At 39.9% G+C, this 25,819-nt stretch overlaps 2 protein-coding genes and 1 long non-coding RNA gene across 10 annotated transcripts in view; 1 reads left to right on the top strand and 2 right to left on the bottom strand.

Moving 5' to 3' along the window:
* Positions 1-15,656, bottom strand: part of SLC12A1 (solute carrier family 12 member 1) — a 46,913-nt gene extending 31,257 nt beyond the window's left edge. Inside the window, exons 1-9 of one of the 3 annotated variants that reach the window (XM_069026039.1) lie at positions 15,571-15,656; positions 13,132-13,731; positions 8,596-8,730; positions 8,307-8,382; positions 3,708-3,803; positions 2,266-2,405; positions 1,695-1,805; positions 639-750; positions 20-147 (exon numbers count right to left, since the gene is read on the bottom strand). In XM_069026039.1, the coding sequence (XP_068882140.1) occupies positions 20-147; positions 639-750; positions 1,695-1,805; positions 2,266-2,405; positions 3,708-3,803; positions 8,307-8,382; positions 8,596-8,730; positions 13,132-13,542 (1,209 nt within the window). In that variant the 5' untranslated portion in view covers positions 13,543-13,731; positions 15,571-15,656. Of the gene's footprint in view, positions 1-19; positions 148-638; positions 751-1,694; positions 1,806-2,265; positions 2,406-2,985; positions 3,082-3,707; positions 3,804-8,306; positions 8,383-8,595; positions 8,731-13,131; positions 13,732-15,421; positions 15,546-15,570 lie in introns of those variants that run through there. The other 2 variants (XM_069026041.1, XM_069026040.1) reach the window with 2 other exon arrangements.
* On the top strand, positions 70-25,819 carry LOC138116587 (uncharacterized). 4 transcript variants are annotated; one of them, XR_011154219.1, is made up of 10 exons: positions 70-159; positions 675-816; positions 1,689-1,814; positions 10,575-10,665; positions 12,957-13,004; positions 15,197-15,267; positions 17,027-17,172; positions 17,493-17,570; positions 20,934-21,116; positions 24,753-25,819. It is a non-coding gene; the product is annotated as an uncharacterized lncRNA (long non-coding RNA). The 4 variants fall into 4 exon arrangements; XR_011154217.1 differs by lacking the exon at positions 24,753-25,819 and having other exon boundaries at positions 20,934-22,369; XR_011154218.1 differs by lacking the exons at positions 12,957-13,004; positions 24,753-25,819 and having other exon boundaries at positions 20,934-22,369.
* On the bottom strand, positions 17,666-23,599 carry CTXN2 (cortexin 2). Of its 3 annotated transcripts, XM_069026046.1 has the most exons (3): positions 22,721-23,599; positions 19,917-19,972; positions 17,666-18,113 (listed from the first exon to the last, which is right to left on the bottom strand). In XM_069026046.1, the coding sequence occupies exon 3, from the start codon at positions 18,057-18,059 to the stop codon at positions 17,811-17,813; it is 249 nt and encodes an 82-aa protein (XP_068882147.1). In that variant the 5' UTR covers positions 18,060-18,113; positions 19,917-19,972; positions 22,721-23,599; the 3' UTR covers positions 17,666-17,810. The 3 variants fall into 3 exon arrangements, with proteins under 3 accessions (XP_068882147.1, XP_068882146.1, XP_068882148.1); XM_069026045.1 differs by lacking the exon at positions 19,917-19,972 and having other exon boundaries at positions 22,721-23,595; XM_069026047.1 differs by lacking the exons at positions 19,917-19,972; positions 22,721-23,599 and adding an exon at positions 19,411-19,902.

Genomic DNA, 25,819 nt, shown 5'->3' with positions numbered 1-25,819 from the left:
AAGTTAATGAAATACATACTTTCAGATCTCCTGAGATATTGGCTCCTGCAAGAATGCCAGTGGCAGCTGGGAAAAAAATGGCAAACACCGAAAAAAATCCTTCTCCACTTCTGAAATCTGGTCCAAAGTTTTCTGCAAATATTGATGCTGCAAATATAGGTGAGAATGAAATACACCAACAAGATTTGATTCCAAAGTTACTTAATGAAGGAGGTGAATAAGCCAGTCTTTCACATCTGGACAACTGGGTTTGAATCTGTCTCACATCATAAGCAAAGTAAATTTGATTTCCTTAGTCTGGTCCCCAGGTGGACGTGCTTGTCTGCATCTCAGAGCTACAGATCCATGCTGAAGTGACAGAAATATCACTGCAGCATTTGCTCTTAGCTCTCTGTGAAAGTTTGTCTGTGGTCTACTGATGTATAAATGACTCAAGCTGCATCTTAGTGTGCTATCAGCTGCAGCAGCAGAGAGACAAACTCAAAATTAGAGATGAAATCCATTCCCTTTGTTTGCAAGCTCACTTAAACTTGGGCAGAAGATTCTGATCTTGTGACCTTTTTCAGTGGAATCCTTAACTTAATAGTAAGTCAAAAGAATGCAAACACAATTTTATGATAGATAGCAAGGTAGCTTACCTTGGTAATTAAAAAAGCCTCTTGCCTTCTTTTCAGTGTTGGTAGGAATGACTGTCCCAATAAAGAAGTTTGCAATGGCAACAAGGAGAACAATCAGAAGAATAACTTGAGCCTATTAATAGAAACAAGAAGATTCTCCTGTTGTTTTTAACTTTGTTGCTGTGGAGATGGCTATACAGTAAGTTATCTGTATCTGGTTCCTATAACAGGTTATTAATTTCTATAGTTTTTGAAAAATACCAGGAATCAAGATAGCTGAATCAGTTGATGACAACAGCAGATGCTTTTTTACTTAGAGGATAATGAAATACAGTGTTACAATTTAATTTTAGCTTCCTTACAAGAAAAGGTAAAATGGAACAGCTAATGCATTAATATCAAGTGTAAGACTTTTTTATATTGTTATAATTTTTTTTAATTGCAGGGGGTTCACTTCAAAGGTTATAATATCAAATTGTTTTCTGATCTCTTTTACAAGTTGTTCTAGTCTCTGTCACGGCATAATGCAAAAACAAGGGTGCTGTTGAACCTGATTTCTGGACCCAATTTCGATAGCTGCATTCCAATCTCTAAAGTACTGCCATTTGAATTTGCATTCTGACATTTTTTACAGGTGAAGGAATAGCAGAAATCATTAGAGATTGAGGAATGGGTAACAAGAAGAGCTCTTCTGCTGAGTAGGGCTTGAGAGAGTACAGTGATAAAACCATATGTTGTTTTTACTACTGTTTATTCTATCAGGCTGCATCAAAAATAAGGGCAAAAGGGGCACATAGCCAAGGCTCTAAATGATGCCATGAATTATAAAAATCAATATAACCAAGCTGTCTGCAAAACTCAAACTTCCTCTTTGCTTTTAAATGTATGTTCAAGGCAGAGTGTAATTGGGCTTTCATTGAATGTAATGATTAAACTGCTATTGCTTTTAGAAAGATTAAGCATAAACTGAAACTGAGTGCTTTTGAAAATTCCATCTGTTGAATAGCATTCTTCACCCACAAATGCTGTACAGCAGGTTAATATACTACTTGCTTTTATATTCTTTTGAAGGTTTACCTTTGCTTCCCATTCCATGCCAGCAACAGAGATGCCGAGAAGACACACCACAGTTATGGTCCCTATGATTCTGATGTCATTGGACTCATCTACCATCAGTGTATCACTCTCCTGAAAGTGGTAAGAAATGGTATTAGAACCAGTCTCTCTCTGCCCAACTGGTGGGATCAAATAACAAGGTGAAATAGAAAGCAGTGAGCTGTCAAAGTTTCAGAGATTTGTGAGACCACATGTTTGTATGTCATGTTCCAGCTGGCTTTTTGCAGTTGGGGTTATTTGGCTGTATAATGGGATGTCTGCTACTTGTCTGATTATGAGATTATTGTCAAGAAATGTATGAAATACACTTAAAAGGTAGAAATAATGAAGAAGCATTTTGTGGCATGTTTCGACAGACCAACTTCTTCCCTTTTAAAGATATCCCTCAAGCCTTAACTAAAACATATCACTACTTATGCAAATCCATTATGTAAAACAAACACCACCATCACCATCCCCCCCCAAAAAAAAAACAGCCACACAAAACAAAACTGAACCAATTTCATCATATGCATGAAATATCTGCATTTACCTTAAGAAGTTCTACAACTGTTTCAGCAAATCCGACTACATACATGGCAACTGCCACTGCATTTGCAAAGGCAAAGATAAGTCCTATAGAGCCACCAAACTCTGGGCCCAGACTTCTTGAGATAAGATAGTATGCTCCACCTGCAGACAGAAATGATTGTTATTTCAGCAACTAAACACTCAGCTTTTGCTTTTTTTCCCCCCCACATAGCTGTTCTTGCAGAAATCTGTGCTTTTAATCTCACAAATAGCATCAATCTTTGCCCTATATTAACAGGGGACACTGCAGAAAAGCAGTGTGCTTTGTACTGGTTCTGCCTTCAGACTTTTCAGTAGCCTTTCTATTCCAGAAATCTTTTTAGTGCATGTTAGTGTGCAAAAGTGGATCTTGTTATAATTTTTCATGATACATGATATAGTAACACAAAGGAGAGAGAAAGTCACTTCCAGAAAGGTTCTGACTTACATGGATCTATTCCAGTGTTAGCATGAAAGGTCACATTCCATGGTACAGTGTTTAAGCTCCTGCATCATAGTGATGCAGTGAGTCTTTAATGTTTTTTGCATTAAATCTGTACACATTTCAATTTGCTGTTGATCCACTGGGAGAAATCACTGCAAGTATAGATATTCTTTCTTTGCTTATAACACAGTTATCTCAATTCCATGTATTTTTCTAATTCAAATCTGCACATTTTTATATGACATCATATTCACTTACCTCCTCTTACTACTCCATTAGTGCAAATGGCAGACATGGAGATACCTGTCAATGTTGTTACTACTACACTCAGAGCAATAACTATGATTCCAAGACCTGAAAGATCCGAAAAAGAAAGTATATGCAAGTGTGTTCCAGTACCTGTTCTGGTAGTAAGAACTTGCCATTTTCCACAGGGCGTAGACCAGACCAGTTATAACTTAAAGGCTCTGAAATGCACTAAAACTTTGTTTCATCAAATACCTGACACAGACTTTTACAGCCAAATTGTTCATCTGTCTTCCAAGGAGTGGCTGAAATGTAAGGAGTGTTATAAAGAAGGCATTAAACTGAAGATAGCCAGTGATCTGCAGCAGTCTTCAAAATGACAGGAAGAGATGTCTCATGCTCAGTTTGTTGAAGAATGTCCAACCTGGAATGCTCTGAATAGAAAGGACTGGCTGAAAGGTGAAAGAACTCCATGAAGAGCCAGAACCATCCCTTGCTCAGCAGTTGGCAGGAACATCTGAAATGTACTTCTCAGACTGAACTGAAATCTGTGCTTTATTAGAAGTGACAACAAAGCACGCCTTAAGTTGTGATGAGAGGTGGCTAGCATTGTTACCTTCCAGTTCCATTAGATATGCCCTTTGGTTTGTGGTCCCTCTGGTTTGTCTCATACGAAAATAATGCACAAATACCTTCTGGGGCTTGAAAGCATTAGTAACCCTAAGATTTTTTACCTCCACGGACAAACCCATTAGTTGCTATTGCAGAAGTTGACAACCCAGTAATTGAGGTTACCATCGTGGCGAGAAGAATTATGATTACTCCAAGACCTGTCAGTAATAAGAAGATAAAATATTTTACTCATGTTCCATGTTTCCTACAATCATTCTCTCTTTAAATTGAATTTTCAGGCCAGAATCAGAGCAATAAACTGAAAAGATGGTTTGTTGACCACGTGCAGCTTATAGAACATTTTCATGAAGTCCATGTCACGATAGTAAATTATTCCCATCAGTCTTCAAGCAGTGATTCTTTCTGATGGGAGTTCCCTATCCAGGAATTCTTATGATTTCCAAAGGATGGAGGAAATGAACAAACAGGCATGCCTTGGCATGGATGCTTGTATCTACCTTTAACACACATCCTGGCTGTTTAAAGGAAGAGATTGACACATTAACCAGAGCTCTTGTAAGAATGCTGTTGTCTTTCATCAGTAAATTAAATGCTGAATCAGATTCATAGTACAGATTCATAGTGCATGAACACAAAGAGTCTGTCAGGCAGAGGGACAAGACCTGAGTGGGAGCCTTCCCCATCCTCACTTGCCAAGCCATCAAGTGCTCTGCTTCCCCACTCTGCACATCTGCCTCTTTCCCTGCAAAAAGTAGTTTTACTCTAACACAGAAGAAACACTTGAAAATGAAAATACTGCTTTTTAGAGGCCATTTACTTTAACAGGTGACCTGTAATGTATAGTCATAGAGAACTTAGAATATTTTTCTTCTTTTTTAGCTGATATCACAAGGATAATCAAACATCTGAAATCAGTGATAGGTGATTAGTTATAGGTAACTGGGTTTCAGTGTAAGTCTGAAATCTGAGACTGTTTCCAGTCTTTGGCTATATGGCTGTGTTTCTGTTAACTTTGTGAAACTGTGCTAGAAATTACATGAGCAGAATGTGCTTTGTATGATTTAGAATCACAGAAGCATGGATTTGAAGTGACTTCTGAAGGTCTGTAGCCTCCCAGTCACAGCAGAACTATTGCTAGGATTAAATCAGTGATGACCTTGGCTAGCTGGCTCTTGAAAACCTCCATGGATAAATATCCCACAGCTTCTTTGGATTACATGTCCAGGGCTACACTACCTGCCCAATAAAAAAGCTTTGTTCGTGTACAAACTGGACCTCCCAAGGAACAATTGCAGCCATTGCTGTTACATTTCTGCCACTACCAAGAGGAGTTTGGCTCTGTAGTTCCAGAAATCCTTTTTGTTTCAAGTCAGGTGAAGAAATAATATAATGATTTTCTCTCAACTTTATTCCTTTTATTCACATTTCTATCTATGAGAGGGAGAAAACCAGGAGAAAAAAATTAAAGAACTACAGTTTGCTGCCAAGCCTGGAATTAGTTCTTAGTTTTATCTGAACTGCTAAGGCTTATGCAGTATCTGCCTTGTTTCCACAGGGTATGTAGGCATTCAGTGTGCAACTGGAGAATATACACTGCTTGTAGTATTTATTGACCAGGGCTCATCCAAATTGAAACTTGGATCCTACAATTGATGTTGAGCTAGAAGCACTCAAACTTATTGATTTATCTCCTGTGTTTCTACCATCTGACTTACAGATCAGATTCCTGAGTTCAGTTCATAGTGGATGGTTATAGACATCCAGTCCCTGAATTAATGTTCTTTGCTGCTTAAATTATAGCTATGTTATCACAATCCTTTAAGACAGAGCAATGTAATCTGTGAGCCATAAATGATATATAACAGAGTGTAGGATATTTAAAGTGATTTGAGCCTCTAATAAATCATTTTTATCTTAACTGATTTCTGAACTCTTACTATAACTAGTCATGCAAGTGTTTTATATGCAGGTCTGTATAAAAAAATCCAGATGGTCATTCCTTTGGTCAGCTACCGTTACATAGGAGGATATTGTTCAGCCATGCAAATTCTTTGTCTGAGAAGTGGCTGGATTTGTCTTTAAGAGCTGTTAACTCTTAAATTGAGTAAGTTAGACACATAATTCTCAAAGCAGTTTTAAAATTGTTTGGTTAGTGTATGTGCATCCTAAGGATACTTTTCAAGGATGTTTTGTTGCATTTCACAATTCATTGTTAACACATATATCATATATAGGGTCAGATATTTTGCTAATTTCATAGTAACATCTTCATGTGAAGGCTTTAATGATAATTTTTTAAAAATATGTTACCATTTTAAAAAAAATGCATAAAATAAAATGACTCAACCAAAACATCATTGCAATATAATGTAACAGAACTGTAATATTTGGGATTTTCAGGTAGCATAAACTTGGTGTTTTTCCCTGTCTTTGTCTAACCATTCCATGTATAGGTACAAATACAGATCTCAGAGAGTCCCCAGATGTTAGGAGGAAATACCAGACTAGTTTTGGACCTGTAATCTTGTCAGAACCATACTGTCCCTTTTTTCCTAGCTGATGATAACCAGAGAACCTTGCAGAATCCTACTTTTTCCCCTGTAAGAGCTTTTGCCCAAGATAGCCTATCAGGGTATGGAAATAATTGGATTGTCTCTCTTTGGCCCTCTAATGATGGGGATATAAATGGTGCCCAGATGGTGGTTTAACTGTCTCATTTAATTTCCATGTTAGTAGCAGTACTCAGTGAAATCCCTGAGCCTTGGTGATGATGAGCTTCCATCACTGTTCTCCTTAAGCAGCTTGGCTGGGGACTTAAAGCTGATTGCTCAAAAGGCATTCCAAAAATGCATTGAGAAATTATTCAAATGGAATTTGACGTTTCATTTTCAGAAGTAAAAGTAACCCCCTTGCATAATACAGGCAATTGAAAAAAGCAACAGCAGAGCAATAAAGCATAAGAAAGAAGAGCCTGCTCATCAATGAGTTAAAATGGTAAAATTAAAAATGGAAGCAGAAAGGTTGTAACTGATGTTGGTGCAAATTAATGTTAAAATCTGATTAAAGTTCAGATTGAAAACCAGGCATATGGCTCCTAAGTAAGTTGTTCCAAAATGAATTACTCTTGCCTATGGCTGTTCTCACACCTCAAAACAAAGTAATACTTCTTGATGATCTCAATAAGTTACTAAACTGCCCTTAAAAACTAATTTTGCATGAAACCCCAGAGCAAAGTCTTGGCAATATTAAGATGCAGAATTTTCATGGCAAGGCATATAGTTATGAGTGCCCTGGGCTGTATGTGCTCATTTGGTATGCATCATAAAATCAGAAAGCACCCTTTTGTCAGGCACGGCGCTGGAGCCATGCATGGAGCACTGCAGGAGCAGTAAAGTTCTTCCGCTTAGTTCTGCATCTTTTATTGTTGGGTTGGTTTTTCTTTTTCTTTCTTGGTTTTCTTTTCCTATTTGTGTCTCTGAAAGTTTGTGATTCTTTTCTTAATAAGTGTTTCATTTGTTACTCTTTTATTAAAAGCTCAGTCTTGCTTAAGTGAAACTTCTTAGAAGTTACTGCTTTTTATTGGAAATAAGACTTCAACCATGCAAATTTTTGGAGATGTTTCATCTCACTTCCATTAACAAGGATATGAATGACATTTATATTCAATCTGATTTTGAGCACTGACTTTCGTCCAAGCCCAGCAGAGCTGACACCCCTTAATGTTTCCATTCTGTGAGCATCCAAACTGGAATACTTGCCATCCTGCCTTTGGATTGCTGTTTTTCATAACATCTGGGTGCCAGTTAAAGATCAGGGCCCCATTGCTCTGATTGTCTGATCATGGATCACAGAGGGACACTGCCATGGCAGCTCAGGTTTCTGTGCTTCCCCAGAGCAGTAGCTCGAAGGAGGGAGTTGTACCACCCAGCTGTGGGACACTGCACCTTGCTGAGCTGCTCTTGCAGTGCTGGAGACTTGCAGTATTGGGAGCACTTCCTGCTCTCACCAGTGTCACTCAGCAGTATACTGGATGGAGGCCTCGGGGCCCAGTCTCCCAGGGATCTGGGATCTGGAATTTGGATTAATTAAATTGCACAGTGAAGAAGCAAAGATACAGCACACAATGAAATGTACTTATTTAATTTATATGAAAGCTGTAACAGAGTTTTTTAAACTTAGTCTTTCATAGTATGCTAGTATCTAGTGCTGTTCTGTAGTTAAAAATAACAAAATCCTGATGAGATGAGACCTCCTTCCAGTTCTGTTTTCATCTTTGCAGAGAAGTGTGAAGAAGTGTTGTTTATAATATGTAGATGACAAGGTTTGGGTTTCACAGATAAGCAAAGTGTGAACTCTTAAAGGTTAACTCTGTACACACGTATTAGAAATTGGCCCAAGTCATAAAGTTTACATCTGTTACAGGATCTAAATACAAATTTCACTAAAGCTCAGAAATACTCAAATGTGATGATCATATGCATAGTTAACAGATCTATGCCTCTGAGCAGTAATTTGGCTGTGAGTCTGGAAAATTCCAATGGTTTGGAGGATTAATGTCTTTTACCCTGGCAAGCATTTGAAAACATTATTTAGTTCAACATGCAAATGCACATCTCAGATTATATATTAATCATGATCATGTATAGTTTATCCTCTTTATCCCTTTCACTGTTAAGAATGATATTAAATAAGATACATACCAATTCCTGCTTGACCTACAATCCAGGAAAGTCGAATAAAGAGCATCACACCCCAAATATTAAGCATGCATCTTACCTAGGTTTTAAAGAAAAAATACTGCATTAGTTCAATTCTGAAAGTAATGTTAAAAACCAGAAGGGTGATAAAGTGCATTTCATGCTTTCAGAAAGCACCCCAAACATCCCTGAAGTCTGCCTCCCTCTCTTAGTTCTTCAAAGACTTAAGTGTAACAGAACTGATTTTATTTTCTTTTAATTGTTTTTTTAGAAATGCAGGTAAGTTTCTCACCAGCACACCCTTCACCCATCCAAACTTGACAAATCCCGTTTTGTTTTCCTCCTCCTTGCTGAGTGCTGTCTCATCTCCGGCGGTGCTTTCTCCATTCGCCACTCTCTCCACTGAGCCGGTGCTCACGGCAATGTTCTGGAGGATCACACACAAAACAAAGGCATTCTTTTGTGCCAGGCAGAGGACACCTGGCTGCATAAGGGAGGCATAATGGAAAAGAATTCCAAAGATCAGGTTTTACTGTCGCTGGAGGAGAGAGCAATATTCTGCTCACACCAGGCATCAGCAGGTGGGCTTGCTAACAAGGGGAGGAGATGAAAGAATTGCTTAAGCAGCATAAATACATTATTACCTGATCTGATAGTAACCTGGTTTTATTGTAAGCTATTCCACATATACATTGTGTTGACATGTTACAGAGCATCTAACATAATGAGGGTCTTGTGGTTGGCCTCTGCATGCTCTTGCAACAATTTATGAATAACGCTAAGTGTAGAAACAGGGATAATTGCACACAGTGAAAAGAGACCTAACTGAGTGCTGCATGGTAAAGTTCTGTGATGAAATCTAGTGCTTCCTATTGAACAAAGTACAAACAGAACTGCAGCAGCAGGTGGGTAACATATTCCTGAAAACAGTTAGAGAAATGCCAGTGAAATGTAGTAAATTAATAATCCTTTCTGTGGCTTTGCCACCACTGGTGTTACCATAGTAGATAGGATTAGGAATTGCCATATTTATGGTGTAAATAGCCCAGAATTATAGATTGTTCACATCCAGTTACTGACATAAATGTGTATTTTATCTCTTCAGCTCTTTTGCCCCAGAATCTTTGAGGCAATTCAGCACCATGATATGTTTCTTGTGGTTCAAGTAGGAATTAGTCATGGTACTGAGATTTATACTCATTGTCATTGTCTTTTAATTTAATTTAATTTTTTTTTTTAAATTCAGAGCTCTCACTGTTCCTGTGAGGAGTTGGCATTAGGTTAGCAATTGCTGGATTTTCTGGGTCCTCCTCAAAGGCCTTCAGGAAGGACCCTGCACCTTGCCATGGTCTGGCAGAGAGTCAGGAGCAGATACCACTCCTGGAGAGGAATCAAGATGCTTTTAGGCTTTGGAAGGTGATGAAGATATCTCCAGATTAACTAAGCAGGTCAAGGAGGAAAGACATCTGTGATCCTGTGAAACACGAGATTTTAAATCTTGGTTAACTTTAAGGTTGTTTCTATATTTTGTCCATAATTTTAAAAACACCAAACACACAAACCCAAAACAGACATAAAGACCAACTGTGTATGCCTCTTACACTAATGTTTGGACTTGCCCCTCAAGGATGGGGGCTCTAGCCAAAATGATGCAAGGTTTTAGAATGCCTTTGACACAGTAAATCCAGGACTGTGCTCACAAATGCAAAATGAGTGACTGGATAATACATTTGAACATGGGCTAAACTTGGTGCCTGTTGGCCCTAAGAAAAGTGGGAATACAAGATCTATTGGAAGCCTGTGACTTTGAGCTCCTTTGAGATACTTAGATAATTTTGACAATTCTTACCCTGAAATAATAATGTCTGTGTTTGCTCAAAATACAGTAAATGATTAAAGTGAGTGAAGGAAGATCAGCAGAATAATATGATGGGCTTTTGCTACAGTGTTAGAATTTCAAAGACAAAAAAATTAAAAGGGTTTGGTCTTTGTACTTGAAACAAGTTGTTTCCTCTGTACTTTGAATTAATTTGTGCTCTCTATGCCATTATCATAAATTATGGCCTTAAACCTTCCATAAATGCATTTTAAATTGGTGTGCTTTAGTGAATGATTGGTTATTTACCAAGCAGCTGTACCTGTGCTACTCATGCATTAAGGATGTGGAATAAAAGTGACAGAACATTTTGAAAAGCTACTAAAATAAAAAGTTAACTGCTTAAAAAAAACCCCAAAAAAACTAACCCAAACATTTTCCTTTCCTTGTTTCAGAATGGTTTAGTCTTCATCTCTCCTGAGGCTAAAGATGATGAGCTCATCAAATCTCCATAACAAGTGTGGAGAATAGCCAAGAGGAAGAAAGGTTAGATTATTTCTTATGTAGGGTAAATATTAAACCCAAGTAATTATCACCAGCCATCAGCTGTGAAATAGCACTTAGACTATTTTTTAGGAATTTAATTGGCTTAATGTGTGCAAAAACTGACACATCTTGCTAAAAGATGACACACATTTGACTCCAGCAGTGTGAAAACTAGATATTTGAATTTCCTTTCAGCCTGTCTTACATTCTGAAATTTGAAAAATTACATATTAAAAAAATGTATTAAATATTAATATTTATCTTCTGATGTTAAGCCCAGCATCAAAGCACAATGGGAATGCTTATGTGATGTTTAGCAATCTGAAGTCAAACATATGCCACTTCTCATCAGAATCTGGCAATGAGCTCTGACAGAACAGTTGTCTTCAACAACTTGAGTTTCAAATTGGGGGCAAGGGGGGTGGGATTGCCTTGGGGTACGGTGTGGTAAGGCCAGATTTTAGTGGTTAAGTAAAAAAGGAATAAAGCATCTGCTTCAGAAGTGCACCTTGGGCTATTCCTGTAACTCCTGTGCACGCTCAGTGTGGCATCTCATCCCCTCCTTGCTGGGGGCTGGAGCCCCATCCCGTGCACGTACAGCCTGTGCCTCCTGACAGGAGCTCTGCCTTTTCAGACTCAGCTCCTTCCCTACTAAGCTCCTATTTGGTGACCTTGTCTTTGTTTATTCTTCAGCATAAGCTCTGCAGAGCGAAGTGATTTGTCCAAGGTCACCAAGTGAGACCATGGGACAGCCAGGACTGGGCTCCAGCCATGCTGATGGGGCGTTGTTTGTTCCAGAGCTGTGGTTGTGCTCCCAGACCAGGGCCACAACCCACGTAAGGGCACAGCAGGTTGCCACTGTAACAAAAATCCCATTACCTATGGCATTCACCTTCCTATTTTGAAAGGCATAAGATTATCTTTCTGTAAGATGGATACTGGATACTGGAAAAAATCTGTAAATTACCAAGTTAGATTATGCCCTTTTTTCCAACAGTCCCAACATGTGAAACAATTTTCTCTTCATTATTCTATGATGTAATCTGCCTTCTTTTTAATCTTCTTTAAGTGAAAGCCTTAAACAAAACCTAAACAAATTTATCTAATTTTGTTTAAAATACACAAACCATTGAGAGATACAACGGTAAAACCCCCAGAATTTTCTGGTTATGATCAAAACTGAAATCCTTTAATATGCTAATGTTCAATACATGTTCATTCAGCATTATGTTCAAAGCTAGGACACAGTTTTACTCCTCTGGCCACTACTGAAGTAAATTATTTCTATAAGAGGAAATTTCTTCTGGGCATGGAAATGTGTTTAGTCCTTTGAGTAACAGTTTGTACATTTGCAAATGAGTTGGGATACTAAATTAATATTTTTCCCTTTTCCTATCTGCTTTGTTTTCATCTTTGGAAATGCTTCTCCTCTCCTTGTAAGCTGTTTTACACAGGTCTGTGGAGAGCTTAATTTGAGTAAGTCAGGCCAAAACTAGGAAGCTGCCCTAATAAGATCCTAAGGAATCAGGTCCTAATTTACTAATGGCTGTATTTTTTAAAAATTTCATTACTTTGTATTAACCCTCCTTAGGAAAGGGGAATCTCCTGGAAACAGAAGTCTGAACAAGATCTGGACCAGCATTCAAAAATCAGAAGCTTGTCCACATTATTCAGACCTCACCAGTATAAAAAACTGAGTGGATTGGGGATGAGAGCTTGTTTTCTCTCAAGTTTTCTCATTTCACAATTGCCTAACTCAAAAAAAGAACCGGAGTTTTTGCTGCATATTGACACTTTTAGTCTCAGTTTAACTATAGCAATGATCTTTCTCTTTCCAGCCCTGCCCTGATAAGTGCACAATTAACCCCAAATTTGTTCACTGTACCAGCACCTGAAAAGTGTTGTCTGGTATCCCTCAACACCCTTGTTCTGGATTCTTTCTTGCTGTTCAAATGGTTTGTTACAGCAGCAATTGAGTGGTGCTCTGGATATCTGATTAACTGAAATTGTGTTTGTTGCACATAGTATTTTTTATAATACTTATATTTATTAATGAGCACAACGGAGGAATCTGTCAAAATTAGTTATGCATTGATGTAAAATTCAAGTCTAGAATAAGTGTGAATTGAGTAGCTTGGTTAAATTATGAATTGACATTCACCATCTGCCATCCTAACTCTTATGTGAAACAGAAGAGGTTTGGTATCTCCATACTTTTAGACAAGATTAAGCTGTGTTTTTCTGCTTATCAAGTACTTTACAATTACCTTTTAATAAAAACCTTTGCTTAGAGCACAGTACAGAGCAGAAAATAGACTGCAGCTACCAAAGGAAATATGGTAAGTAGTTACTTGTACTTTTTCTCTTGGGCAAGGTTCATGAATTTAAGGACTTTCTCATATTAATAAACAGAATTAACAGTCTGGAAATTGAATAGAGAAAATTTTATCTTTCCTTTTCACTTACCTTTGCCAGTTGTTCATGAATTTCTAATAAGCTTGGTCTGTTGAGCTTATTCCCACTGACGCTGCCAGTGTTTCTATAATAATCAATTTTGGGAACTGGGTCCATTGTGTTATGGCCAAAAGTTTGTAGATAATACATTTTACTGTGAGTATCATAGGGATGTAAACTAGCTTCTGTTTTCTCCCCATTTTGATGGAAATTGTCATATAATTCTCTTTTTCCTGGTCTGTAACTGATTCTCAGTCTGTTATGTGTTTCATCAGTAAAAGATGTTTCTTCATAATGTGGTGGGTCAGAGCCCACATCCTCTTGGGTTGTTTCACTGTTGTCATGGTCTTCATTAATTATGTTAACTTGAAACCGATTTGCATTTGGATCCAAGAATACATTTGGTGCATTGTTCATTGACATCTTCAGGGATGCTACAGACTTGGGTCACTGATCTGTGTACTCTTCTGTGGCTGCAGCCACTCAGTTGCAGCTACAGCAAAGGGTTTAGTGCTGTTGCATATCAGATCTTTGCTTCTCAAATAATGAAGGGCTGAGAATTTTCTGTTGAATCTCTAAGCAGTCTTCCTGATGTAGGCTGCCAGTTTTCTGCTATAAAAATATAAATAGACTATTTCTATTATCTTGCATGGTTAGATATGTTTTCCACCACAAGCTCTCCCCTCTCCCCTGCCTCACCAAGTATCCATGAGACTATCATCCTATGCCTCGTTGAGTAAAAGCATAGTTGAAGCAAAGACAGAGCTTTTGAAGATGTTTCCGTCTGTGATGGGTGCACTTGACCCTCTAACCAAACCAGCAGTATTTTGGTACAAGCTCCAAAGGAGGTAAAGGCCTGAGCTGGAACTGGGCCAAGAACTCCTCTAGTCTCAATCTGTTTTATAAAAACCCACAAAAGAGCAGGGTGGCATCATGAGCATCAATGTACACAAGCTTGGAACATGATCATGCCATTAAAACATGGATTGCATGGGGCTCTCTCCTCTGTAACCTGGGGCTCCCCAAGTCCCTTCCAGGAGAGTTGCTCCCTGTATGGTGCAGATGTTAAATCTGTTTGAGGTACAGGATTTGCATTTGTCCTTGTTGAATGTCATGAGGTTCCTGCTGGCCCATTCCTCTGGCCTGTCTAGGTCCCTCTGAGTGGCAGCCCATAGAGAGGTGAACACACAGCTGTATAATCTGCTTCTCACCTCCTCTTTCCCACACAGACCCCCTCAAAGAAAATGAACGAGCAAACATAAACTCCAAGAGAAGAAGGGGTACTCATATTTAGGGCCTTTAGTAGGTTAAGTACCTTTGCAGCAATTTAAAGTATGACCTAGATGGCCCTGAAATGAGCTATTGAAATGCTGGCAATCATATGTCTTGAAACATATTTCTAAGGAGATTAGGGAGTGTGGTTGTATAGATCTGTATAATTCAGTAGGAGCCCAGGTTTGTTCAAAGGCACTAAACCAGAGCATGCTTAGACATTGAAACTCTGCAAGCATTTGTAAAAGCAGAAAGTTTTAGAAACAAAATATGTCTTATAAGCAAATGTATGAACTGAAAATCTGGATAAATAAGCCCATTACAGACATTTTTTTTAAGTTCCATATTTTCACAAGAGGTTGGACTAGATGAACTCCTATGATTTTTTCAATTTAAATTTCTCAATGATGTTGTGAAATGCATTTGGCCCTTTGGCACTGAAAGATAAAATACTTCATCAATATTTATAGCTCAGCAATGTAAATTTTCTCTAAAATCACATATCAAGTTATAATTTGAAGAGCTGATAATCAGATGTCCTCCATCTTCAGCATGAGATACAGCTAAAGCATATTTTCTTATTTCTTCCATCAGCTATAGGTAATATTCCGCTGTCACCTCTCTGCTGAGACACCACTTTGTCACCCTCATATTTATGTTAGTTTTCCTCCTTAATGTTGTGTAAGCCTCACAGCAACATATTACATTTATTTAGTTTATTTTACTTCTACTGGCTCTGTATTATTATTATTATTATTATTATTATTATTACACATTTATGATCATAGTATTCTGCTTCCTTCAGCCTTTTAAAGTTGCAAGGAAATGTTTCATCTTCGGGCATGAAGGAGCAAAACCAAATCTTCTCTCATTGAGGTCAGTGAAACTATGTTTGTTTCCATCTCCATGACTGAATGAAATCCTGAGTCTTTGACGACAACGAAACTCTTGCTACCAAGTAAAATGATTCTGTCATTTCACTGTCTTATTTCCATATTAGTGTTTTGCTAGGAAAAGTAAAGTCTCTTACCTTTCTGCTGTTCTTGAAAACAATACTTTGGTTTTCACAATGTATTTCCAGAGCTCTCTGAACTGTTATTTGCCATTAACTTTGTGTTTAGTTTTCTAGCATTATGCATAAATAATCAAGTTTACCTTATTCAGGGTAATTTAACTTACCATTCAATCCTGTGTTTTTAGGGAAGGACAATCTGCCTCTTTTATTCATGCATACAGTGTGACCCTCTCTTTGAGGCATTACGGACTCTGCCTTATTGGCCAGATTTTTCTCCTGTTTAATATACTGAATAGGCCATCCAATCACTCTCTTTCAAAACATTTCTAGATGGTGATTTAGAAAGGCATTCTAGCTTGTTAACTATTAACCAGCAAATGTACCTATCCATTACAATTACTGGGTTTATGGCATTGCAAAATTTCTAAGGGGGCCTGAAAATACTTTTGTTATCTCCATTTCCCTCCCAGCTATGCCTGATTCTGAACAGATCATATTCTCTCTATCTTTCAGTTCTGCATATATAGTCATGCAGATAACAAGAGTTCAGGACAGGATCTGCTCAGTGCATTTTATGCAGAAGATTCAGTGAAGTCAGTGGGATCAGTCTTTGGGGGGTCCTCTTGTCCTACATGCAGTTTTAAAACACTTACTCCTGACCCTGTTTAAAGTTTTACTTTGTATATTTAAGGAAAACCTTTGAAAAATTATGTGCTCTGTATTATTTCTGGGAAGGCTGACTTCCTAGTCTTTTTGGGATGAAGAAAAGAGCAGGCAGGAAATGATGAAGCTTTGTAATTATAAGGGGATTAGATAATTGTTTCCAGCAATAGATTGGGTAAAGAACAAAAATAATAAGACAGTATTGGAGTTCTTTGGATATGTTTGCAGTGCTTGCTGTGTAGTTCAGAGATAACTGAACTATATTTAACCCAGATAACTTAAGTACCTTCAGCACTCCAACCTGACAGCACAGAGCTCAGCTGTGCTGATTAGATGTACATTAGAAGAATGGCAGTGTCAGGTCTCTGCAGTGGATGATGCTATCCAGCAATAACAAATCACATGAATCATTGTACTGATATCTACCTTGGATTTTATGGCTAAATTAGCTAGGATATATGCAATATACTGAATCTCTGAGGGTCTGGAATTTTTTCTTACATATAATCTGAAGCAGTTGAAAAGCCCTTACATTCACAAAATTGTTTATGTTTTATAATTTGAATGGACCAGTGTAGATTAATATTGGCTGTTCCTCTCTTGTCTTTTTCAGACAGGAGATTCATGTCCTTCTCTGTACAATTGAGTATTTTATGTTCCAAATGACACTTCAGGTCTGCTGTTCCACTGTCTGCCTCTGCCTAGTATATGGGGCAAAAGGAATAACATGTATTTTTCAGAATACATGAAAAAGAAAACAACTGCTGCAACTGATCTCCTTGTCTCAGCTCCTCATTGCAAACAGATGTGTTTAGCAAAAGTGACAGTGCCTAAAATTCTAATGCCAGCCTTCTTAAAAACAGAATTGAATTTCTGTCAAGTACTGTCACACTTGCTAAACAGCTGTGTGTATGAGGGTGACCTTGAATATCCAGATTTGAGTCTCTGCTTTCATAGGATCTCCCATGACCAGTTCATCAGTGACAGTCCAGATCACATACTGTGCACAACTGCAGGAGCACAAACAGAAGAACCAGCTGTGGAGAGTGCTGGAGTGTACAGAGCTCTGGACCCCGACCTGCCTGGGGGCTGGGTAAAAATGGGTAAGCAGCATGATTGTGTCTGCTTTGACCTTGCCAGGCTGGTGTAATTACTCCTGGGAGCTGTTAACCAGACAGTTTAAGCTCCACTTTAAACGGAATCATCTTCTGTAACCAAGTGGAATAAAATCACGGACACACACCTCTTGCAGGCACCTCCTCTAAGCCACAACCTTTTGTTGTCCTCCACTTTTGTATCCTCAGTGTACAAGTACAGACACTGAGTTTCAGAAAATTGTGTTGGATGAGGAGGGGAGGGGGCTACCACTTGAACGTTCACCATTCATGAGCCTGTCTTTTGTGTTCTTCATCTTTTTCTTCAGCCTATCATGAGACACAGTAGACATGAGATGCTCCTCTGAAGAGCCAGATATCATCTGATCCTTAAAACACTGGGCATGGTAACTTTCTAGTGAATTATTGTGTATTTGTTTGCTGTTAGCCATTTCTCATCTACCATTCCACTGTTCATCAAATAAAAGCAACATGAAGTACCTTTTGAGTTTGCAACAAATATTTATTTAACAAAATGGATGTCACCAACATATCTCCAAAATGCAGGTATGTATAACAAATGTAACAACAGTTGGTTTCCAAAATGAAATCAACATCAAATTTAAGGCAGGATATTCTGTGAGTTTTCATGCAAGAGCATATTCAAATGTTCCTTTGTCCAACCCCTCAACTTCATCTTCCCACGTGGAAGAAGGCATACTGCTGTAGGGGTCTAGCAAGATTTTGAAGCATCTGATAATTAGAAGTCCCAAGAAAACACACAAAATCCCCACAAAGGCAAAGCCAGTTTTTTGTTCTAAAGTCAGAGGGAGAGCAGACATTTCGTTGACACTCATGCTGGCTGAAGTGTTGCTGCAGTAATTACTGCTCATCATTGGGCATCACATCCTGGTGACTCTGTGGGATTTTCACCTGTGTTGCTTCTTTGCCTGCATAGAAACATCAAATCAGTGTGGTTAGCTCTAAGTGGGGTGAATATATCTGAGCTGTAGCATATGAACATTTGAAAATGAAAACCAGCTTGGATTTTGGAAGTGTCCTGTTGTTTTTTCACATTTAAATGTATGTGATAAAATTGCAACTATTAGCCTCTACACACAATTTACTTACTGGCCTCTGTTTTGAGACAGCAGACTCACAGTTTTCTGGCTTTCTGTCTGCTCAAAACCAAAGTTTCAGTTGTTGCAAACAGCATTTTGTCAGACTGCTCATAAGTCTACAGACTGTGATTTGGCAATACTCTTCAAGGTCTCCACATGGAGAAACCTGGTATGCTCCTGAAATGGCTTTACATCTCTGTGCTTAAACTAGTTAGACTTGCATTGACCTCAAAGGCAATTTCAGACAAATAATGTGGATTTTGCTCATTTAATTTAGCTCAGAGTCTACATAAATAGATCCAACTTGTAAAATAAAAGACTATGTGTGCAGTTTTAGTGAAGTCTTGGGCTCCACTTCCAGAAAAAAAATGCTGTGTGTATTTTAAGCTTGTAAGAAAGTGAGCAGATTGATAAAATTACCCCTTCACCTTTCTCTGTACATGTCCACTCTTGTGTGTGAGCAAAGATTGGTGGAAGAAGAGATAACAGAATTAAATTCCCTTCCCCTGTATCTTGCTCTCATTTGTTTCTTCTCCTTGGTCTTCCCCATAGACACCCTGCCATTCTTACAGGCACAATAAACAGATCTGCCCGTGCTCCTGGCGTTGCTCGGGGGACTGACCCCGATGTGTGTCCTATAGAGACAGGATGCTCAAGCAACTCCACCCCGCTGCTGCCACCAAGGAGAGCTCTGCATGTTTCCAGACAGGAGAAACTTTTAAAATTTGTCTTTTTAAGGAGATCTTATGTATAGATTTTGGTTGTGTGGGGATCATTTGGCTTTAATTTAGGTTTACCATCAGATACTGGAATCACATCTTTCTTTTGTATCTACAGACAGTGGGAGAATTGGAAGGACTAGGACATCAAAAGTGCCAAAGGACAAAGACATTTTTATTCTAAAGTTAGAACTTGAGGTTTTCTGGCTCTTGCTAACACCTATTTAACGAACGTGCCTGAGGGGAAACTCTTTTTGTTAACGATTCAACCTCTTTTTCCCCAGGGAATTGCCACTATCCATTTATTTCTTGGCAGAGTAATTAGGCCACTCAGAGCTCTGTGCTGCCATGGCTACACTGCTTCAGGTACCTGCACTGCTAAGCCAGGTTAAAGGGAGGTCCAGTACCTTTACTCTGTACTGCAGTCATGGCTGAGAGAGCCATACTCTGAGTCAGCCTACAAGTAAAAACAACAGAAAAAGTAGAAATAACTTTTGGTATTCCCGAGCAGGCAGAAATGAACAGAATTTCTATTTTGTTTGGTGTCTCTCAGTTCAAAATTTGTGGGATTTTTGACTATTATCCTAAAGAACAAAAATTTTAGAACAAAGATCAAAAGGGCAAAAAACAAGTATTTCTTTTTTGCAATAAACCTCAGTATAGTAGATATTAAATAATGTTTCCTTTTAGTGTTTACACATTTGCCAGAGCACAGCAACCAATGTTCTGTTTATTCTATATAGCTGTGTATGAGATCCTTCCTTAGTTTGCATTATATTCTGCTCTTTGAGTCATGCTGTTTTAATTCCCGTTAGGATGGAAGAAAGATCCAGATATAGCCTATAGGAATTAGAAATAATGTCAACAACAAGCAATATTTATTTTCTGAAAATACATCATAGGTAAAGCCCACCTGCTGTATGGATTTTCATTGGGCATACTTCCCATTTTTCTATTAAATTTGACCTTCTGCAGGAAAAAAAAATCAAAGAAAGTTCAATATCACAAATTTATGTTAGAAATCAGTTGATTTGAGCAAAAGCCAGTCAAGGAAAAAAAATACTTTCCCAAAGTCCTAGGGCACTGGGTTATAAAAATTAGAAACAAGGCTTGTACAGGAAAATGATAGTCACTACCTGGAAAAGCCAGACCCAAAAAATCCAGTTGTTCTCTTGAAAGACATTGAGAAAAATGTTAGGGATAGGCTGGCCATGGAGAACCCTGAATCTGAGTTGAGTCCAGACAAATACGTTTGTATTTGACATAACATTTCTTCACCACACAGAGTAATTTTCCAAGAATATGACTTCCAGTCTTACTAATTTTGCAGCTTACACGCTGGAATTAGATGGGATTTGTTTGAAAATTATGTGCTTGTCAGGAGACATTATGGGACAGATCTCTGTGCAAAGCTGGATTTATGCTGAAACATGGAGAAATTGATATCTTAGTCTTATTTAACTAAAGTTTTCTGGAAAAAGCCGCATGAGAAAACTGTATTTTGCTTGGGGGGGATTGCTTCTGGGAAACTCTAATGTGCAGCTTTGTGTTCTTCTCTTCCTTGTCCTGAATTTCAGAATTTGCAATTGAAGCCTTAAAGTTCACAGGAATTTTTGTTCTAATTATGTATCCCCAAAACCGTGGTACCAAGACTGACCTTGACTACCTTTAATTGCTTTCACATGTTAGTGCTGCACACAGGTTAGATGTCCTCTCCCAGGCAGTCAGATACCCTGCCATTTGCTGCAGTGTATCTGTCGAAGTCCTGAACCAGAAGACTCTGAATACTGATTAACCTGGCCTGGATCCCAAAATGCTCAAAGATAGCCTTCAGGACAGCATCATGGGGACAAGCATTGTATCAGTTAGGATCTGCAGAGCCATTTTGTGGGGGCTGGCCCCAGACTGATCTCAATCTTTTTTTTTACAGGTCAGGACTCTTCTCCCTTGATTTGCTACCCATATAAACACTGGCAAAAAGAAAGGCTCCTTAACATCCTGCTGTGAAAGAAAAGGCCATTGGAAGTCCTTCTGAGGCGAGAAGAAACGATCAGAGTCCTAAAGAAAATAGGAATGAGGAGTACAGCTTAGCACTGAGCTAAGAAAAACAGAGGTATGAGCTGGGAGTGCTGGCTGCACCTATGGGGGGATGAAGGGAAACACCATGGGTACTAGGTATTGTGAGGCAGCTGGAAGGAAGATGTTGAAATTCTTGTTCTAGCAGAATCACCAGCCCAACTCTACCAGTGTTTGGTGTTGACTGAAGATCCCAGCCCCAGCTATTTGGTGGTTTGGAGTGACAGAGTGTCACTTTTTTCAGACCTAGCCTTTAGTCTCATGTTTACAGAGAGACTTAAGAAGATCAAGAAAGTAACCAGGATAATCATCATTGGGTTTTGGGTTCCAGTCCTTCTCTCACAGAACCCCCTTCAGGATTTTTTTCTAATGGCTCAGTACTGGAAATGACTTTCTGTACAAGGTCTCAAGCTGGGACCATTCATCCTCTTGGCACAATTAAGCCTCGGGTGCCTGAAAACTCACTTCCTATATGAGAGTTTGTAACAAAATGGACCAAATCAGTGGCCATCTGTTCTCTTCTTGGATGTCTGCAGCCCAGATGCTCATTCATGGATGTGGTCATTCTGCAAGTACTTCGAATAGCTTCAGTCCCGAGCTTGTGCTTAAGTAACAGCAAACCTAACTTGAAAAGGGACATATAAACAGGCTTTTTCTGGGAGCTTTGGAAGCACCTCATTTGCACTTAACTATCTGTTCAGGGAAACTAAACAGTATTCCAGAAATGCTGTTACAGAAATCGGTCATAGAAGGTGGTAAGATGAAAAGATTAACAATGGAGAAGTCCTATAAAATAGACTAGAAATAGAAATCAGCATGAACATGGAATTCTCTTCAGAGTCTGAGCTACCTGAGTTAACACCACGTGGCCAGAAATGCTGCAAAAGGAGCGCTGTGACCGCACAGCTGACCTGTCATACTCGTGCTCACTGCACGCCTGTATTCTCTAAATTACTGGGGAGAACATTGTTTCCTCAGGGTACGTTCTAAGACAACATACAGGGAGGTGAAGGTAGGAATGCCAGGGCATGGATGCTCAGCAAATGAAGGCATGGCTCACGGCTCTGCAAAGAGAGCCCCACACAGTGTTTTTGCAGCATAGTAACTCGGGGTGCAAGCAACACTTTTCCACATAAACAGCACTCCCCTGTGAAGAAGCAGCAGCCGAGCAGTGACACGTCCAGCCTTCTTGCAATGAATTGCAAAAATAAGATTTTATCCGTAGCAAATACATAAGCCTGGAGTCTTCACTGGACAAGAGCTTCTGTGTTGTGAATTCAAATACGTGGTCTAAATTTGGACAATACAGAGATACAGGAAAATAAAACGTTCACTAGCATCATCCTTAACTTGTGAATGTGGAAGAGTGTTGCCTGCTTCCCAGGGGATGGAGGCTGAGAGAGACCGAGCACCCGCAAAGCAATTGTTGCTGTAGGATGGCACGCACAGCCTTCGCTTTCACCGGCCCCGCTACCCGGGGAAGGCAGATTTAGGCGCTTACCCTGCCCCGTTCCCCCCGCCGCCCGGGATGCCTCCCTCCATCCCTCCCTGCCCGCGCCGGGCCGGGCCGGGCCGGGCGGCGCCGCAAGGTCAGCCCCGCGCCCCGCCCGCCGGCCCCGCCGCGCCGTCCGCGCTACGAACCCGTGTCCTCCGCGCCCGCGCTGCCCATGGTGGCCGAGCGCGGAGCTCTCCGCGCCTCCGGGCCCGCCTCGCCAGCTGTCGAAAGCCCAGGTTGGAGTCCCGACGGCTCGGGGCGCGGGGTGGTCCCGGGCGGCGGGGGCAGCTCGCCCGGGCTCCCCTCGCCGCCCGGCGATGCGACCCCGCCGGGAGATGCTCAAACCGCCCTAATTAAAAAATTAAACACGGCCGCTGCTGCTACCGCCTCCTCCTCCACCTCTTCGCCCGCCCCTTTCCATCGCTATTCAGCCGCGCTCCTCTCCAGCCCCGCTTTGCGCGGATTAAACCCAGGAGCGTGGAAACTTCCTGCAAAACACTACGTGCGGTGCATCGGTAAGGGCCGGGCCGGGGCCGCTGCGGGGCGGGAGCAGCCCTCCCTCCTCCGCTCCGCTCCCGCCGCCCAGGCCGGGTACCGGGGCCTCGAAGGCCGGCTGGTCTTCGCAGTGATGGAGAACGGGGCTGCGGTGCCCGCAGGAGGGGCTGCATCCCTCCCGGGGCCCCGGGACCGGCCGAGCGGCGCAGCCTCGCCGCCGGCGCCGAGCAGGACCTGTGGAGCCGCGCTGGGTGCGCGGGGCGCTGCTCGCCCTGAAACAGCGGGCAGGGCTTCACACGCTGAGCTGAGTGGGGCGTGCTGAGCCGAAAGCCTCTTAGGCTGTGCCCGCAGTGTGGCCTCGGGTCCTCCCAGCAGCTCTAAAAGTAATAACGATTAATGCATAGACCAAGCTTTATATCCTTTCATTAGCTGCGTTTAGCTGATGGTGGTTGTATATTAGAGAGGTTTCTATTGGCTACAACAGCAGGTGTTTAAGTTGGATTAGAAAAGAAGATTCATTTTCCCAAAGCTGGATCTGTATATATTGCATTAATAAATAGCAAATCTGTTTCAAATGATAGTGATTCCATATCTGTAAATCATCCGGGTGAACACACCCCTGCAGGGATGCACGTGGGTCAGTGGAACAGGACTGTATCACACTGTCAAGCATCATGAGACTACTGTAGACCTACTAACAGAATTTGTTCTGTAGAAAATAATTTTAAAACTCCTCATGTTTCTTACTACATGCAATAACACTATGATAGGTTCAACCTTCTTCCTGAAATTATCTGGGGAAAGAATTGTTTTGCCTTGCCTGCCATTTTAATGCCTGATTCCTCTGCTGTGACTGCAGTGGACTTCTAAGCACTGGGTAGAGTCAAAATACAGCTTTCTCCTGGTGGTAGAACTAATGGTTAAACTGATGGTTAACTATGTATTTGCTAATGATTATTAGTGTGATCTTCTGATGTTGCAGCATTAGTCATGTGATAAACAATGTCTGTAAGTCAAGCTAATTTTTGAAGTGCCTCTCGTATTTAAAGATCCATGAAGACTTTATAAATAGATAGTTTTAAATAGTATAAGATTGTGCTTTCAGAATATGTATACAGAGCCCCTACTGCTCCTAAGGAGCTCTAGTGTTCTTTTTTAGCCCTGTCCCTGATTTACTTGGGGGCCCCATGAAGGTCTCTCACTAGATGGAAAGCTGTAGTTTGAATTTTTGAGAGTAGCAAATACAAGGTCTCAGAATTTCACAGTACCGCCTCAACCTAGCATAATTGTTAAGGGAGGGTGACAGAAATCCACGGTTTCCTAATAATTGTTGAGCACTGCTGTACTTGGAGAACTTTATTGGAAGTAGGACTCTGGAGTAGCCAGGACCACTATGACTGCTGTGGCTGGGAGTGAGGAACAGCATTGACAATAGAAACACATTCTAAGGGGGTGCATCTTGCCTCTTCTGCCAGAATTTGGACATGGATGCTGGACCTTTGACTACCATTTTCCTGGAAAAGGTTTACTTGTGGGATATTGCTCCTTATGGATACATTATCCTTTTGTCTTGTTATTCTTGTAGGATTGAATGTTTAGATTTTTTTTTTTCAACACTGAAATAATTGTCCCTCTTGTACTATGGCGTGGCAGAAGTTGCTGAAACTGTGTGTTTATTTCTAGGAATCTGACACTCATGTTATATTCTGAAGACTTTATTTCTGATTTTATGTATTGAAGATCCACTTTGCTGGAGATGAAACTGGAAAAGAAACTGGCAGCCAGCAATAGGGAATGAATTTCCTTCTTCATCTACCAGTTGTCAGCAGACAAGTAGCACTGTTTTTCTGTTCAACATGGTATATTTTAAAATGGAAAAGTGATGGAATAACTATCTTTCCCTGTATTTCATTTCTTTTTCACTTGAAAGTCACAAGTTTTGCTTTTGCATGGGAAAAGTGATTTTTTGGTAAGGAAAATGGGAGAGCAGTGTATGTGAATAATTCTGGGTATATGGACAAAGGGAGCGTTCACTACTCTGTGTTTTCAATTTCTTTATCAGGATCCATCTTTTGTGTTTAACTGACTATTACTATCACTTTCATCTCACTTCAATCATATTTGTGTTGATTTGATCCTTATTTATGGAGTGTTGTGTTTCCTCAAAGGAGAGCCCTTGATCAGAAATAGAGATTTTATAATCATCTAGTAATTTATGTTGAGTTGGCAAATTCGATTGGCCTAATTTAAGGTTGGGCAAGACACTTCAAGTGGGTGCCAGTGAGTGAAAGGCAACGTGGAAGTCTTAGAGCTATTAGCTGGTTAATACTTTTAATGTTTAAGGATCGCTTGAGTTGTGTAGGTGTCAAGAAAATGTAACTGCTTCGAGGGATAACTAACTCCCTTTAGTAACTTGCTTTCCAGTTTAAACAGCTCTTTGAGTGTTCCTTTGCAAGCAAGCAAACTCTCCCTTCAATTGCTGGAAATTTTAAATGGGCTGAAGTCAGAGTGCACAGAAGAAACAGATCAAGTTGCAACTCCCTAATCAAATTGAAGCAAGTTTTTTGGGAATATGCATAATCAGAAAGCAATAGTATATAGGGGAGATAAAAGCAGTAATAGAGTGGTACAGCAAAAGTGGGGGGATTATAATTAATTTTTGTATTGATCACAGTTGCAACTTGGAATTATTTTATGTAATTTAATTCAAGGTATTTAGCATCTTTAAAAGAATAAACATCTCTGTTTTA

Source organism: Aphelocoma coerulescens, chromosome 10, assembly GCF_041296385.1.
Source record: "Aphelocoma coerulescens isolate FSJ_1873_10779 chromosome 10, UR_Acoe_1.0, whole genome shotgun sequence".
Lineage (NCBI taxonomy): Eukaryota > Metazoa > Chordata > Aves > Passeriformes > Corvidae > Aphelocoma > Aphelocoma coerulescens.
Note: the sequence above shows the minus strand (reverse complement) of the source record. Positions and strands in the feature narration are given on the sequence as shown.